At 32.8% G+C, this 16,745-nt stretch overlaps 2 protein-coding genes across 3 annotated transcripts; both read right to left on the bottom strand.

The window, feature by feature from the left end:
* Positions 1-2,933: 2,933 nt before the first annotated feature.
* LOC101247663 (pentatricopeptide repeat-containing protein At2g20540) lies at positions 2,934-5,889 on the bottom strand. The gene has a single exon (XM_004247915.5). The coding sequence runs from the start codon at positions 5,409-5,411 to the stop codon at positions 3,801-3,803; it is 1,611 nt and encodes a 536-aa protein (XP_004247963.2). The 5' UTR covers positions 5,412-5,889; the 3' UTR covers positions 2,934-3,800.
* A 3,229-nt stretch (positions 5,890-9,118) lies between these two features.
* LOC101244035 (methyltransferase-like protein 13) lies at positions 9,119-16,745 on the bottom strand. 2 transcript variants are annotated; one of them, XM_010328549.4, is made up of 16 exons: positions 16,298-16,745; positions 15,095-15,196; positions 14,886-15,010; positions 14,583-14,764; positions 14,226-14,486; positions 13,465-13,548; positions 13,338-13,385; positions 13,177-13,241; positions 12,566-12,614; positions 12,042-12,318; positions 11,726-11,847; positions 11,119-11,199; positions 10,963-11,037; positions 10,263-10,450; positions 10,005-10,155; positions 9,119-9,640 (listed from the first exon to the last, which is right to left on the bottom strand). In XM_010328549.4, the coding sequence occupies exons 3-16, from the start codon at positions 14,977-14,979 to the stop codon at positions 9,443-9,445; spliced, it is 1,875 nt and encodes a 624-aa protein (XP_010326851.1). In that variant the 5' UTR covers positions 14,980-15,010; positions 15,095-15,196; positions 16,298-16,745; the 3' UTR covers positions 9,119-9,442. The 2 variants fall into 2 exon arrangements, with proteins under 2 accessions (XP_010326851.1, NP_001308770.1); NM_001321841.1 differs by having other exon boundaries at positions 9,134-9,640; positions 14,886-14,952; positions 16,298-16,731.

Below are 16,745 nucleotides of genomic sequence, written 5' to 3'. Positions count from 1 at the left end.
TTCTTTTAATTAGTATAAGAATACAAAAATCACAAGAAGGAAAAACTCAATGAAGAAAAAAGTTTTTTTTTTTAAAGTGCAATTCAAAAGCAACTTGACACATGAAATGAGAAAATAATTATGGTTGAAGTTGAAAAGCAAATAAAATTATAATAATTGTATACATACCATAAGTGAAAGTAATGAGAAAAATAGAATAGACACCAAAGTTTTCCATTGATGAATATTTTTTAAGTGAATAAAATAGTCAGTTCAATCAGTTTTTATACTAAATATTTAAGAGATTATACTTTAAATTTGTAGTAACAGAAATATTTAATACTAGAAATTTTCTTAATGACAGTAATTATGATAATATCATTATGTTGACCAATATATAAATAGAGGAGACTTTACTTGACAAACTTTTTCTAATTTTTTTTAGTTAAATCAATATTAATTATTTTTATCTGTTTTTTAATTTGTATATATGCTAGTACAATATTATTAAACTTATTATTAAAATATATTTATTGAATAGAATTCAATATTTGAAATATGAGAATAGGTATTTGATTAGACAAAATTATTTAGCATCTTATGTGAGCGCTTATATTCATGCAAATATGAGACATTTTATTTTTATATCTAATAAATAAGAGTTATATAGCTTGAATTTTAGTTCTAGAAGATATTGGGTAGTCTCCGATAAAACGGTTCGAATGTTTTACTCTGAGTTTCTGCAAACTTAGTGGCTTGAAAATTAGATTCGTAGATCTTTAATTTGATAGATTATATTATTTGTGTATTGACTACTTTGTAATATATTTATTATTCATTAAAATACAAAAAAAATTAGTTTTTTGTTTTAATTAATATAATATAGTTTAATTCAATTTAAAATTTAAGAAAGACAAATTTTCAATATTTGTGTGGTTATAAATTATTTTATACTGATAAAATAAACATTTTAAAGTTAAATTGTCACTAAAGACGTTTGGTGTTACAAATTGCCATTTGTTCCAAATAAATTCTAAATATTGAATCAAATCAAATGACTTTTATCAAATTAATTTCACCACCAAATCAATACTAATTGGAAAACTAAGTGACTTTTATTAAATTAATTTCATCACTTAATCAATACTAATTGGAAAACTAAGATGCCAATTGATAAGTGACCAATTTAAATTTTACATACACACACATTGATATTACACTATGATTAATCATAATAGTTAAAATTAGTAACCTCAAAATCAAAATGGATCAACATTAAAAGTAGAACTAATAAATTTTTTAAAAAATGCAAAAAATAAGAAAAGTGTTGAAAAAATCACATAAAAAAGACAAAAAGAAAGTATTTAACCATAACAACATAAACAATAAATATGTAAATAAAAAGTATAGGACATGACATGACTATAACTTAAACGAAACAAGACATGAAGAAACAAACCCTAATAAGGAATAAGTACTTAACCTACCTCTTCCTTTCTTTCGGGCAAGTCCAATTACAAAGAAAAGAGAAGGTCGGTCCCGTCCCACGGGTTAGGTGCTTAGCTTAAGGTGGAAGTCACAGCCGCTCTATCGTCATCCCTTTCGATAAATTTGTATTTCTTCTCGAAAGTAAGAAGTGAGTGAGCTACTTCCTCTTCCTCTTGTTCATCATGACATTGATTTTAGGAAAACATAAGCTATCCAAACATGTAGCATCACAATATAAATACTCTTTTTTAACAAAAAATTGTTGTTGTTTAGGATTATAAATGGAGATATTTTGATGCCCTGGTCCAACAAATATCAACTCACCATTCTCTTTGCAACACAAAAACTTAGTATGTGTGATAAAATAATGTTTGCAACATATAGTTGGTACATTACAAAGTTTCATTAACCATTTCCAACCATCTACATCCATGGTCCAAATATCTAGGTCAAAACTGTCACCACTTGTCATGCCACCATATAAACTAAGACAATCTTTCATATTAGTCAAACGAAACCACTCATCATTACTACGTATGATATTTGGTTTCGAAAGTATCTTCAGTTCATCTGATTTCACGTCAAAATATATAATAGTAGAATTTCTACTTACGTTCAAGTCAAATTTACGAAGTTTTCGATGCAAAGACCAATATACACAACCCTTAACATTAACACCTTCAGCCCATTCATATGAACAAAATTTAGTTTCTTCTTCTATAGTAGGAAGAACTTGATTTAATATAGGGAGATTTGTTTGCTTCCTCCAGTAATTCATGTTCGAGCAAACAACATAAAACGAGTTATAAATCAATATAACCTTGTAATCATCGATGGTAGAATCATAACACAACCCACATGCACGAGGAAATACATATTTCCTCACGTATGAACATGATGCTAGCTCTTGGCATTGTCTAGTCGATGGATTCCATAAAACAAACTTCTTATAAGCTCTAGGGTTTTTTAATAATACCAATCCATCGTATGAGCATAATACATTAGCATTTTCGAATCCTTTCAGTGGAAATTCTTGCCCCTCTATAGTAACGTTGGGATATTCTAAGTTTATAAACTTGAATTTGTCCCAATTACATCCTTGTGATGACAATAACTTTATACGTCCTAACGCGTTGGATTGGTCGAGAATCGTTTTCTTGAATTCATATGTAGAGATTATAGCATTCCATGACGTAGAAACAGATTGAAAACGTAACAAAGATTTAATCGGAAGTCTAGTAAGAATGCAAACTAAGAGATCACATGGAACATTAACATTAGTGGATTTCTTTTTTGACATTATGTCTAATATCTGCTGCTATTGGAGAAGTGTGGTATAGAAATATATTGAAAGAGCTTATAATTAGGGTTTATTTTCGTATAAGTTAATTAAGGTAAAAAAAGAAAATAATTCTTTTAAGGAAAATAGGATTTTTTGAAGAAGTTATTGTAGTGAAGGAAAAGGATTTCTTTTTTCCTTCTAGTTAATGATTTATATTAGGATTTCAATATAAAATAAAAATTTAAGTTATACGCAATGACAGAAAATACTAATTATAAGTATCTATAAGTATAATATTTTTTTAAAAAAAAAGACAAACGGAAATAGTATCACATAAACGGGAACAACAGTAATAATTTGTTTTACAATAAAACAGAACTTATGTTGGATGCATCTAAGTCAGTCTAGAGTGACCTTCTGTGGATTAAGCTTCAGCAACATATATATAGATTCCTCTTATGGTGATTTATATTTCTCTGGCAACAGCTTCATTTCACTTCCGAAAATGCCCTCATCGCCTTTTTTTATAAGAATAACATCGATCAGAGGCTCGGAAATCATGCAGAGTGATAGAACATAGACAAGTAAGAACCAGAAGATCAACATATTGTCATTGATAGGTCAATAGGTGAGATGATTGATGATGCATTCACAGGGGCAAGCAGACATGTCGACAATGACCTACTCGTTGTTTTGAAGGCAACAAGCAAATCACATCATGAGTTGTTTACTACTTGGCGATTGCATACGGATACTAGTGGTTCAATCCTATGTTTACACATAAAGATTGCAGTATGTACCTTTGTCACCAATGCCTGCGAAATCAGTGAAATTTGTATTCGTAGAATCTCATTTCAGGCATCGAACTCTGTTGTGTGTCTGGCCTAGACTTCCAGGCTCACATATGTGCTTTCTAGTTCATCGTCCCGTCTTTGCTTATCCCACAAATCTGAATTACTCCTCCTGGAACTTCCACACATAACGAATGTGCTAAAAACTTGAACAAGAAAAGAGCGGATGCACTCAGAATGACAACTTCTCCTCGATATATTCATGGACTTAAGTACTCGAGCGTTGTGTCAACTAGATCATTTTCCTTGCTTTGATGTAAGGCTAATAGCTCTAGCACCTCATGGATATCTTTTGAGAATGGTTTCGAATTATCACCTGATAGAAATTCTTGGACCAAACTGTTTATCTCAATCAGACTGCAGCCCGGTGTTTTCTTCATGCTTTTACTTCTAATGAACTTCCGCATCCTTGATACACCATCCCACTTTCCGAGATCTGCATAAATGTTAGCGAGTAGAATGTAGTTCCCTGTATCTTCAGGTTCGAGCTCTAACAGATGTTCCATTGCAATAACTGCTATTTCAAGATTGCGATGAGTTCTGCAAGAACTCAACAGAGAACCCCAAATTGCAGAGTCGGGCTTAACCGGCATGGTCTTGATGATTGCAAGAGCTCGTTCAAGACGTCCTGTACGCCCAAGAATATCAACCAAACAACCGTAATGCTCTATCCCGGGCTCTATGTTGTAATCATTTTTCATGGAGTCAAAGTACCTCAAACCGTCATCACAAAGACCAGCATGCGCGCAAGCACATAGAAGACCAACGAACGTGATCTCATTCGGTTCAACAGCAGACCTCTGCATTTCATGAAACAACTTCAACGCTTCTTGAGCTCTACCATGATTCGCTAGGCCACCAATCATCGTACTCCAGGAGATCACGTCTCTTTCAGACATCTGATTAAACAACTGCCAAGCCTCGTTTACACTTCCACATTTCGCGTACATTTCCATCAACGCATTACAAACAGAAGTCTTCCTCAAATACCCATACTTGTCCGCGTAGAAATGAATCCACTTCCCTAACTCAAGCGCTCCAAGTTGCGCACAAGCAGGCAAAACCGAAACCAAACTAATCCAATCCGGTTTCACACCAACCATTTGCATCCTCCTAAAAACATCCAAAGCATCTCCATAACACCCCGTTTTCGTGTACCCTGAAATCATAGCAGTCCAAGAAACAATACTCTTATCCGGCATTACATCAAACAATGCTCTCGCCTTCCTCACTTGTCGCAACCTTACATGTCCACAAATTAAACTATTCCACGAAATCACATCTCTATCAGACATTTCATCAAACACCATATGTGCATCCCTCATTCGATCACATTTAACATACATATCCAATAACGAATTCGCTATCACATTACTACAATACAGTCCAAATTTGCATACATGAACATGAAACTGTTCACCTACATCAACACGCAAAATTGCACTACATGATCTAATAACGAATGGATACGTATATTCATCGGGAGAAATTGCACATGTCATCATCTGCTTATATACATTGATACATGAAATATATCTATGTTTATGTGTATAAGCTCTGATTATTGAGTTGTATAAATAGTTATTTGGATGTTCAACTTGTTTGAATAGCAAATTTGCATATTCTATTTCTCCAATTTTGTCACAAATCTCAACCATTTTGGTCACCAAGTAACTACTTTGTGTAAGAGAAAACTTGACAATTTGGGCATGAATTTTCTTCAAAAAAATTGAGCTCTTGCAGTTTTTCAACACAGCTATAAACATATCTTCCAATCCATTGACAGTTAAAAATCCAAATTTCATGTTCATTCTGATTTCTCTACCTGTTTGTATGTGGCTCAAGAGTAAGACCACAAAAGCATCAAATGGTATATGGATTTTATTTTTGGTTTCTCATTTTGCAAAAGGAGACCACATTGTAACTTAGACTAAATTCGATAATATGTGAATTTTATATTTTTTTTTAGTTTTCCATCCGATGTACGAATCCCATGTTAGAACTCTGGCTATATCTGAATCGCGCTCTGCCAGGACCATTTAGTGGTGGCGCTTCCAATAGGATTTTTTCAATAGCCAAGCTCAAACTCGAGACTTCTGATTAAGGTTGAAACACTCTTACTAGTACACTACAACAACGTGTCAAACATCAACAAGTTTGGTTAGACAAAAAATAGAGATAAACAAACTTAAAAGGTTAACTCAAGCTTGGTTGATAGTTGTTTCGATATAGAATTAGCAAGATCATCATGTTACTGTAGGATGAAAGGAGAACAAATGTATAAATTCCTAAATATTTAAAACTTTAATCTCAAACGCAACTTGTGAATCTATATTATCGAATAGTATGGATGACAGTCAGAACATTATATTTATATTGTTACATATAGCTTCACTGAATTATATACATCAAACTCATAATTATCAATTTCAACACTCCTATTAAAACACATAACCATTTCTTGATAACATCAGTTTCAACAGTAGAAATCATTGTATAATAACTTGTTTTTAATCACGCGATCCATATATCGTTTTAAATAAAAGTAAAACAAGTAAATTTCTCATATCCATATAATCTAATTATGAAAATATTCATAGAAAAATATGTAAATTTTCTATTTTACATTTGGTGTTGGACATGTTGGCTTGTCATATTTGTAGAAGCAAGTACAAAAAACTGGTCCTGTTAGTTGCTGCACACACTCTGAAGTAACAAAATTATCTCCAAATACAACATGGCAAAGTGATTGACAATGTGGTAATTCTGCATCTGAACAAGCAAAATCAATAACTTCATATGGGCATACAGTTTGAGCATTTGTTGAAAGAACTTGAGTCATTATGAAAATACCTGCAAAATGATATATACACTAAAAGTGTCACAAAAACAATAACTTAATATTTTTGACATAAATTATGTGTATGGAAACTTCTAATTGAATTTTCGATTTTCAATTCGTGTATTGAAAATCTTACGAAAAATATTTGATTACAAAAGTTCTTATAGTTTGAGGCATGTTAAAGATAATGTCCTTAAGGTTAATCGGATGTAGGTGTATACATCAAGATTCAATAAATTTTTCTAGTGTAACCTTGAAATTAGAAACTAACAAAGATTTAAAATAAAATAAAACTCAACGCAATAAAATATGGGAAAGAAGAATTTATATTGGAAATTAACAAGACAATAAAATGTTGAATGTTGAAGTGATTTCATCTAAAAGTTTAAATTGTTTGAGAGATCATATCCTCAACTTCCCTCACCCCCACATACGTGTTTGATTTTCTTTTATGGGGATAAAGCACGCAGAAATTCATTGATATGGACGATAGTGAAATTTGACCTAACATCTACTCTAATATCATAATAAAGTGTGTAATAATGTCATTTAAAACTTTAAACTTTAGAAAAAGCACATTTTTATTATTTAATTATCTTCTCGGGATAAAGGACCAATGGTTAATTTAAGGTTAATACCAAATTGAATTTACTTGAAACGTTTTGACAATACTCATTTTTTTTTATCAAAATTAATTGTAGGAGTTGTAAATAGAAAAATGATTTTCATTCCTTTGAGATATCAAATATATTTTTCCAACAAAACAATCTTCCAATTAAAATATTCATTTTAACTCCAAGAAAAATTTAACAAAAACAAAGTAAAATCAAGTGTAGAATATAATTCATACTCAAGTTAAACAACTTCTCAATCAATTCAAACATTAGTTATATACGTATATGAGTTTATGTTGTTTCGATAAAAATAACTATAAGGTATAAAAAAAATCAAATTTCTAGATTTTCGAAAGTGCAAAAAGTTCAAGATCCAAAAATATAAAAGTTAAATTTAGCCTCCAATCCATCATCGGAAAATTTTAAGAAAAAATTAAATTTCGATTGAAATTGTACGAAAAAACATACACAGATATAGAAAGTAAATAGCAATTATAGATTTTATACGTACCAAAAATATAAGCAATGAGAGAAATGGAACAACGAAAAGATGCATTAATTTTTTCCATTGCAGAAATTTTTTAATGAATATAAAAACTATGAACTTCACTAAAATTTTTTTATATATGTTAGAATATATAGGAGAATGCACTATTAGAGTTAATAATTTATAATTGGAAAATTATTGATTAAAAATCAAAGTTAGATTAGTTATGAGTTATCTATAATTATGAGTTAGTCTTCTTTTTCTTGCTCCTATTATTTTTGGAAAATTGACTTAAAGAGAAGTTAGACTTTTTTATATTTTATAAATTTGAATATGTATGCCTAAATAGAAATTAATACATAGGGAAAAACAAAAAAATTAATTAAGCATTTTTCACCTTTAATATTAATATTTAACACATGTTATTACTTGACGAACTCTCATGAATCAGTACATAATTATACGTGAATCACATTATTTTAGAAATTGCTTTTAAAAAAACCCGACTCAAATAATACATATTTAAAAACATATAAATAATTGACATAACAAAATCAATTTCTCATCCATATAATCTACAATAAATATACATATACTCAATGTAATTTTCTCATATGAGATTTGAAAGAAAAAATAGTGTACACAGATTTTGTTCTTAATTTTTAAAAGTAAAATGATTGTTTTCGAAAGACACCAACTCAGTACGTTAAAAATTATAAAATCTATAGACGTAACAAACCAAATTCTCATTCAGACAATCTACTCACTAACATACTCTGAAAAAAGTAAAATATACATAAATTTGTTTTTGAAAGACTTCCAACTCAAATAACATAAATCAAAGAACGTATAAACAATAGACCTAACAAAACCAGTTTCTCATCCATATAATCTTCTACACCAATATACCCTAGAAAAGATCAAATATATACAGATTTGTTTCTAAAAAACTCCCGACTCAGATAACGTATATCAAATACCATACATAACACAAGTAGGTACACTCAATTATTAGAAGAGAAAATAGCAATGGTAGGTGTATACATACCAAAATGTAAGCAATGGAACAATGAAAAGAAGAACTAAAATTTCCATTGATGAAAAAATTATTTTTAATTTAATGAATTAGAAAAAAATAAGTCACTTCACTTCTCTTTTTATAATAGAATTTAAGGAGATTGAAGTAACAGAGATATGATTATTTATAACAGGCAAATTCTTGATGAAAATCAGATTTAAATCATGACATATTACAAATTAATTAATATGAAGAATATGGAACACTATATCTACTGTTGTATTTTTTATTTCCCTTCTGAAGTAAACTAAGACCTCACTTATTTGTTTCCGTTCATATATTTTAAGTCGTCTGAATCTGAACGTAAAACATTTTGAGCATATTTTTATCACAGAGAACAAATATATGATATATGATATCAACTAATACTAAGTTTACCATCCACATCACATCTAAGATTATTTAGAAAGTGGATTTGCTACATATAAAATAACTTCTATTCTTGTATTGTGAAAACATTTCACTCTCTTTTGATCTAAAGCTAGAGTACAAGAACATTGAATAACAAGATATATATAAACTCATTATATAACTTTGACAAACATATCAAATTTATCCAATGTACATAGCAATTTCAATACTATATGTTATAAATCTCAAGGCATGTAAATATCAAACTTGAAGGGGGATAATCAGTGGTTCGACGAAGAGGTACTTAAAAAGAAGTGCATTGATTTATTGGCAGCCTCAGCAGGCATGGATGGAGGCGGAGCTAGAATTTGAACTTTAAGGGTTTATAGTTCAGGCTGAATTAACTCATACTTGTGCTTCTAGCTTCGCCCCTAGACTGCAGTATTCGATAGCATTCATCAATGCGTAAATCATCTCAACCTTTTGATCTTGCTAGTGGCTTCTGTTATATTTTGGCCCCATGAGGAGTTCTCTAGGTTTAATAATCTTGTAAGTCGTTGAGAAGCCTTGTGAAATTTATCTTCCGTGATACATGTCTCTGTCTTGAGAGCGAAAATAACCTCATTGACATCTTCGTCCAGCTGAAGGTGGAAGAGGTGAGGAAATACCTGGAGAAAAACACACAATGTGATTCAGATTAAGCATCTAAAAGCCATGTGAGCTTAAGCTAATTTCATCTAATTGCGCGAGTGAGTCAACTAATGCATTATGGATGATCTGCTATCAAACAGAAAGCACCAATATATGGATGTTGGGCAGCAATGTTGCTCGGACTCTTCAAAAATGTCAGACTGATTCATATGCCGGATATCCTCCAAAAGTATTACTAATATTTTTGGAGGATCTGACAAGGCGTGGCAGCAATTTTGGTGTCAGATAAACATAATTACCGGATAGGTAAGCACATTCCTTGGAGGACAAAGAGCTACGATGTAATTCACAAATTCGTGTCAAGAAGAGTTTAGTACTCACCGACTTCAATTTGGAGTAAATGGAATCCTTGATGGCTTGTGACCTCGATACCAAATTTATGACAAATAGACCTTGATCAGAAAGAGAATCTTTTGCTGCCATAAGAAAAGACTCTTCAATAAAGTCTGCAGCAGGGCAACTTAAACCAGAACTGCGAACCAGAGAAAAAAGTTCAACAATTAGCTACTGAATATGGTGATATAGCGAAAAAGGAAAGATATACGTAAGAAGAAACACATGGTGAATAGACCCATTTACCTCGAGTCTGAAGAATCCACATCAACAATGAGCATGTCAATTTTTTCTGTGCTTTTAAGTGGTGCATTAGACAGGGTGGAATTACCATTGGAAGAAGGGACCTTTGCCTCAGAAACATCATTTTCATAACCATTGGTAACTGCATGAGCTGCATCCTTGACGTACTTCAAACCATCAGTCACATGTACCTGAAACACCAAAAACATTAATAGAAGACGACAGTTATAAGGTTTCACAAGCATCTGATTTCTGAGTTACACTTCTTATATTGTTTTAATAAGAGATACGGGTGACCCAATGTAACATATGGTTTTTTTAAAACACATTTTTCATTTTATTCACCTTGGAATTTTAATTCATAAGAAAATTGCCACCAAGAATATAGTCAAACATAGATTGAAAATCTTGGGTGATCTTGAATGGATGTTGTATCTTGCATCGCCTTTAGTTTTCTTTTCTTTTTTTCAATAAGGTTTACGCTTTGAGCCGAGGGTCTATTGGAAATAGTCTGTAAACCCAGATCCCTCTTATAGGGATTAAGGTCTGCATGCACCCCACCCTCCGCAGACCCCACTTATAGGATCACACTGGGTATGTTGTTGATACTGCCTACACTTGCATTTAGTTATTAACTTATTAATGAGGAATAAGCAAGAGAGAGGGAACAGAAGTAAGAGGTGGAGGGAAGACTGCAAATTACCTTTAACCGTTCATCATCTCTAAAATCAAAATAGTCTCTAGCAAGATCTACAACCACAGGATCCAACTCCAAAACCTGTGAATATCATTATGAGCCAGTTTGGCAAGGTAAGAAATAATAATTTAAAGGTGGCACATTTAGGTAGCCATAACTTACCTCAATCTCTGCAAAACTCAGGTGCTTACGTAGAAACATGGGAAGCAATCCTGCTCCAAGACCAATTACTACTGATCTCACCTGAAAAAAGCAACAACTGCAGCTTTAGCTAAAGCATCACATGTACTTCCCAAGATGAGCTAGAACTTCACATGGTATAAAATTACAGAAGCTATATTCTAGTTCATAGATGTTGTATTCTTCTCAATATGGATAAATATGTGGGTGGGTGGATGACTATGCATTTTTGTGCGTAAAGGACAGATTTTAGAACTCTATTACAGTACTTATTGTTCTTTATACTAACTTTGCTATGCAATAATGGCAATGGAAAACGGCAGGATGTGCAGTCTTAGCACAATAAATTTGCTCAGTGGACATTTAGGTTAGCGTGGTTCTGACTTCAAATGTTGTTTATGTTACGTTTCATCAGCAACCAACTAACTAGTGTTCTGTACTCTAGTATGATAAGAGTGTTGCTTAACCTAATGATCTGTCGAGTTGTTTTTACACAATGTGTTAAGAGATGTTTCGGTTAATATAAATGACAAAAATTCATATATGCAAGTCTTCTTTTTAGAAAAAAAGATACAAGTTAACTTCTTACCATGCCTCCCGTAGATGCCAAACCATCCAAATGAGAAGATATCAATGTAAAACCAGAGATGATTCCAGTATGATATGAACTGGCCAAATAACTGTGGTCAACTTTCAAATCTTTGCTCAATCCTGCAAAAGAATTAATTTAATTGCACATTGTACTGACTCAAAGTTAGAATTGATGCCTTCACATAAATCTCATAAGTACATTCAAATGGCTTCAGTTCTCCTTTCCACTATTCGAAACATATCATATAAATTAGAATTAGGGCAAGGTTTGATGAAAAAAGAGGGCGTAAGAGTATGAAGGATCGTAAAGCTACCATCAGACGATGAGACATTAGACCCAGATTTTTTCTGATTTCCTTTTTTCTTGGATTTTGAAGATGACTGGCCTATCTTCTGATTAATATCAGCTAGAGACTTCGGTGATCCTTCTTTTGATAGCACAGCCTCAGATTGCACTAAACTCTCCGTTCTTTGGAAAGTAAGGCGACGAAATATCACATCCTCAGATGCAAAGAGACGGCTAATATTTTCATCAACTTTCTCATAGATCACATCATCTACAATTATTGGACCAGTCAAGGGAGATGTGATCTAGAAAAGACAATGGAAGATGTAAAATAGGTTAGAAATTACGGTGAAATGCTTTTTTATAAAGGCAAAACCATTTAAACAATATAATATATTATGCACCAATTAAGATAAATTCAAAATCATAGCTATTAAACCTATTCCCAAGAAAAAGAGAGTAAAATGACAGATAAAGAAATGGGTGGGCAATACGAACAATCATAGGAATGCTATTAAGTATTGATGATTGATTTAAAGAATTTTCACTGACCTCTTGAACAATCTTTCGCTGTTTGATTCCATCACTTGCGGCCATAAAACTGAGAAAAGTACAAAAACTTACTGTAACTAAACTTCCCAATATTAGAAACACATATTTGTTGCTATATGAGTAGTTAACTTAATAGCTATGTAGGCAAAGTTATTATTCAGACCATTTGAGAAGCACTAAAACAGCGTTGGATATTACTTGATAACAGTGCTGCTGGGGGTAACTGGTACTCAGTGAAAATAACCGAGGGAGCGCTCCAGCTGACCCATTGACCACCATTTATTTTTTTTAAAAAAAGGGATCTAAAAACAGTGTTGGACATTACAATGGAGACACTAAAGACGTACATTTACAGCTTGAAAGAACTGACTATATATTAAGAGTTTTGGGAGTGCAAACTACACTAGGAACTAGTTGAATTGATCGATCAGACATTAGACCACTTTCTACCCATTCGGCTCTTATATTTGGGTAGCCATATTTCGGTAATGGATAATAAAGGAGCTATCCACAAGTTAAATTCAAGAATTTACCTTAAAATTGATAACCTATGCTATATCAATTAAGGTAGATGGCTAAAGCTAAAGGTAAATTATGAGAAGTAAACTTACGGTATCTGAGCTTCATCGTCAAAATCTCCTGGCGCCAATTGCATTATCAGAGGAGAGAGATCTTTCTGGATTTAAAAAGAAAATGCAACTAAGGTGATGGGAACTATTTTCATCAACTGATGACACAACACAATATATCAACAAAATCTAGCAAAAGTCACCTGAATGTCATCCATACTGGCGTCTGAATGGCTAGAATCCAGCAAAATCTAAGAACACAAGCCACTCCATCAGAGTTTTACAAAGATAATAAAATAATAAAACAAGTGCATTTTAATGAATGAGTACCATTATTAAACGAGCAGCCTTAGAGCTTTCTACAACTGCCCATTGTCCTTCTTCTGAAGAGAACAGCCACTCATGAGCTCGAGTCTGAAATCCAAATATCAGTTAAATTCTTATCCATCTCAAAAAAAGACTAATGAACTATCATGTAAGGACATAGAGTCACAAAACATAACATCAAATTAGGTCGACGGTCCCAATTTTCTTTTTCATTTCCATTTAACATGACTTTCCCACACTATTGGCAGCGCAAACAACTATGTTGGGCAAACCACAAGGACATGACTAGCAAGAAATGAAAATTACCTCCAACATGAAACTGTTCATGAATAGACAAAAATAGGGCAATAATATACTTACTGAAATACAAATTATTACATACAAACTCATAGGCCAAACTGGGAATATTATAATACAACACAAAATTATGTCATCTTCCCGAAGCGGAATATTATCATCCCTCTACAGAGATGTTCTCAATGTTGTACTTGTCAGAAAATTAACTAGACAAAAATCTAAAGAGTAATATCTATTCCATCTCTTTCTCAAAGAGTGTTCATAGTACCAATGCTGACTCATTTAAAAGTTCAACCATGTCAAATAAGGTTATTGATGTTGAAACTAAAGGGAGTCTTGATCTTTTCTTCCTAGACAACACACCAGCTACCAGAAGAAAAAGGGAACTCCAAAAGAGGGGGTCAGCTTAAACACTTCTAAAATATAATGATTTAACAAGCAACTGGGTGAAAGCGGAGGAAACAAACCTTTGGCACAAGAAAAACAGCACATTGATATGCAAAAGGTCCAAAGTTCCTTTGGGCATCAAGAAGCACAGCTCTGTAACAGAAAAGGGAAACCCCAGGTTCACCTAAACTAAGCTGAACTCTACGACTTGGATGAAGCTCTGCCAGATTCCCCTCAACTCCGATTTTCAAGTCTTCTAGTGCATATGTGATATCAGAACCACTGGAATAATCTGCACGTATTTTATTTTCATCTTCAAGTGCTTGAAAGAGTCCATGAACCTGTAAAGTAGAAAGAATAGCATCACAAGGTTGTATGTATAAGCATTCTTAGTGAGCCAGCACTTGAAAATATCAGAAGGAGATGAAACCCTTTACCTGGTTCTTTGGACCACCTAAGGACGACTGATTAACAGTTGACAATATTTGGCACAATGCAGGAGAATTTTCTTTCTCGGCTACCACCATAAAAGTCTGTAGGCTGGACCTGTCAGATGGTTTCAGAGCAATGGGATGAATCCCCATCTTCCACCCATACCGAAACTTTGGGAAGAGTAAACCTTACAAGAGAATGATTAAGCAATAGAATGATCATTCTTGAACAATGTATGACAGTAACGGGTATAGGTTGAATCATAAGGAGCCAAAATGCATAAATATGCCAGGACAGATTTTGATTACCTAATACATGAGATTCTGCCAAAGTGAGGCAAATAAATCTCCCCCCAACTTTTAGCAATCTCTTAACCTGGTCAGTTTCAGGACATTTAGGCATGAATCAGAACACAGCGGACTTGATCATTTGCCTAGTAGAAAATGATAATATTTTGAGAGCATACATCAAATGAGTAATGATTAAAAATGAGAATCAAGTTTTATTTTTAGAACACCTCAGACAAATACTGAGTCCCTAACTTTGATCCAAGCTCAGGCTCCATTAAAGCATCCAATCCTCCCTTGTCGAGAATGGCACCAAAGCTCTCCTTCGCAAACTAAATCATAACAAAAATAGCTCAGACGAGAATATAGTCCAAAAAGAAACTATGAAACACGAGAAACATCTTGCAAATTAACAAGCATCCTTGACAAACAGCCAACAAGTAAGCAACATTGCACCAGAAACAGGACATGGCAGGTTATTTATGTCCCCAAAGCCAAATAGAGAACTACTGTTCTTTTTTTTAATTCTTTTCTATTGGTTTCTTTTGATAAGTGAAAACATTCAACCTCTCTTGAAAATGTACCTTTATCCTAAACTTGGTAGTCACACCATTTTATCATCGCAACTTTCATCCCATCAAATGCTTAAATTTCTGCCCCACCAACATTTACGGGAAAGCTAAAATTTGTCACAAAATGGTACCTTTCTTTTTCATCTACTACTTAAAGATAACATCTTTTCTCCTGGTACCATCTTAGTGACAGATTTACACTTCATGTTATAATACATTACTAATTTACTATAACCTGTTTTTTTAAAAATGATGAATTTTTGACCTCTTGACAGCAGAAAATGCATGATATACATTCTATTGTATTTAAAAACTATACTTTCTATATCCCATTTGTGTGGCACCATTTGACTGTTAATTCAAAACTAGTTTTGGATTCATTTTTTTGTAAATTGAAAACCTGAGTTTCGATATTTCTTTAAAAAGGTAACCTTTTTAAAAGGTAACCTTTTTCAAGATTTAACTCAAATAAACCTTCTAACAAAAGCTCAAAAAATGAATTTGCAAACTCAAAAGTTCCAAAACTTCAAAGCGGCATCTAGTTCTATAGAGAAAACTTACCATCCAAATTCAATCTTTTAATTTTGTGATAGCTATCAAATAACATTACCCGAAGGCATCAAACTTCTTAGAATGTACCAAAATAACAAACAATAACTACGCCTCAGTCTCTAAGGATCGGCTATTTGAATCTTCACTAAACATGTTACTCAATATAAACTCATAACAATTGCAATAAGACTGTGTGAATCCTCACTGACCATGTTCAACAACAACAATTATGACAAGATATTTTCGATTTAGACCACCGATTTTGTTAGAGCTGCACTTAACCATTTCCAATGTAACATAACAATCTACCTGCATATTCGTCATGTCCATGACACGCCATTTCATAACAGGTCTAGCCCGAATATTTCGTCTCAACATATCCGAAATAACAACTTTAGAGAAATCAACATTAGTAATATTACAAAACCCCTCATCATAAAGATACTCAGAGAGCTTCGAATTGCCACAACCCGGAACAAGAATTTGCAGTTCTTTGGCAGAAACGGCGTCGTTTGATGATGGAATTGTGAGATTAGAGAGAAGTGGTTCTTTGAGCTGAGACCACTCTGCATACCATTCAAAAGCATCATCTGAACCTCTGATAGTGAAAAAGCTGTCCCAATTCTCTTTGCTTGTGAAATCTCCCAATGTTTTCAACAATTCTTCTTGATTTTGGACCTTTTTTTGCTGCTTTTTCCCCATTTTTGCTGAGAAATGTGTTAGAAAAAATGCTAGATTTTGAGGGTTTTTTTCTTTT

This window comes from Solanum lycopersicum, chromosome 9 (genome assembly GCF_036512215.1).
Source record: "Solanum lycopersicum chromosome 9, SLM_r2.1".
Classification (NCBI taxonomy): domain Eukaryota; kingdom Viridiplantae; phylum Streptophyta; class Magnoliopsida; order Solanales; family Solanaceae; genus Solanum; species Solanum lycopersicum.
This window is presented reverse-complemented; position numbering and strand designations above follow the sequence as displayed.

Coding starts and splice junctions, on each gene's coding strand:
- LOC101247663 (XM_004247915.5), bottom strand. CDS start 5,411: ATGAACATGAAATTTGGATTTTTAACTGTCAATGGATTGGAAGATATG.
- LOC101244035 (NM_001321841.1), bottom strand. CDS start 16,690: ATGGGGAAAAAGCAGCAAAAAAAGGTCCAAAATCAAGAAGAATTGTTG. Junction 14,953..15,094: donor GGACTCAGTATTTGTCTGAG/GTGTTCTAAAAA, acceptor GAAACTGACCAG/GTTAAGAGATTGCTAAAAGT. Junction 9,641..10,004: donor TTTACTCCAAATTGAAGTCG/GTGAGTACTAAA, acceptor GTTTTTCTCCAG/GTATTTCCTCACCTCTTCCA.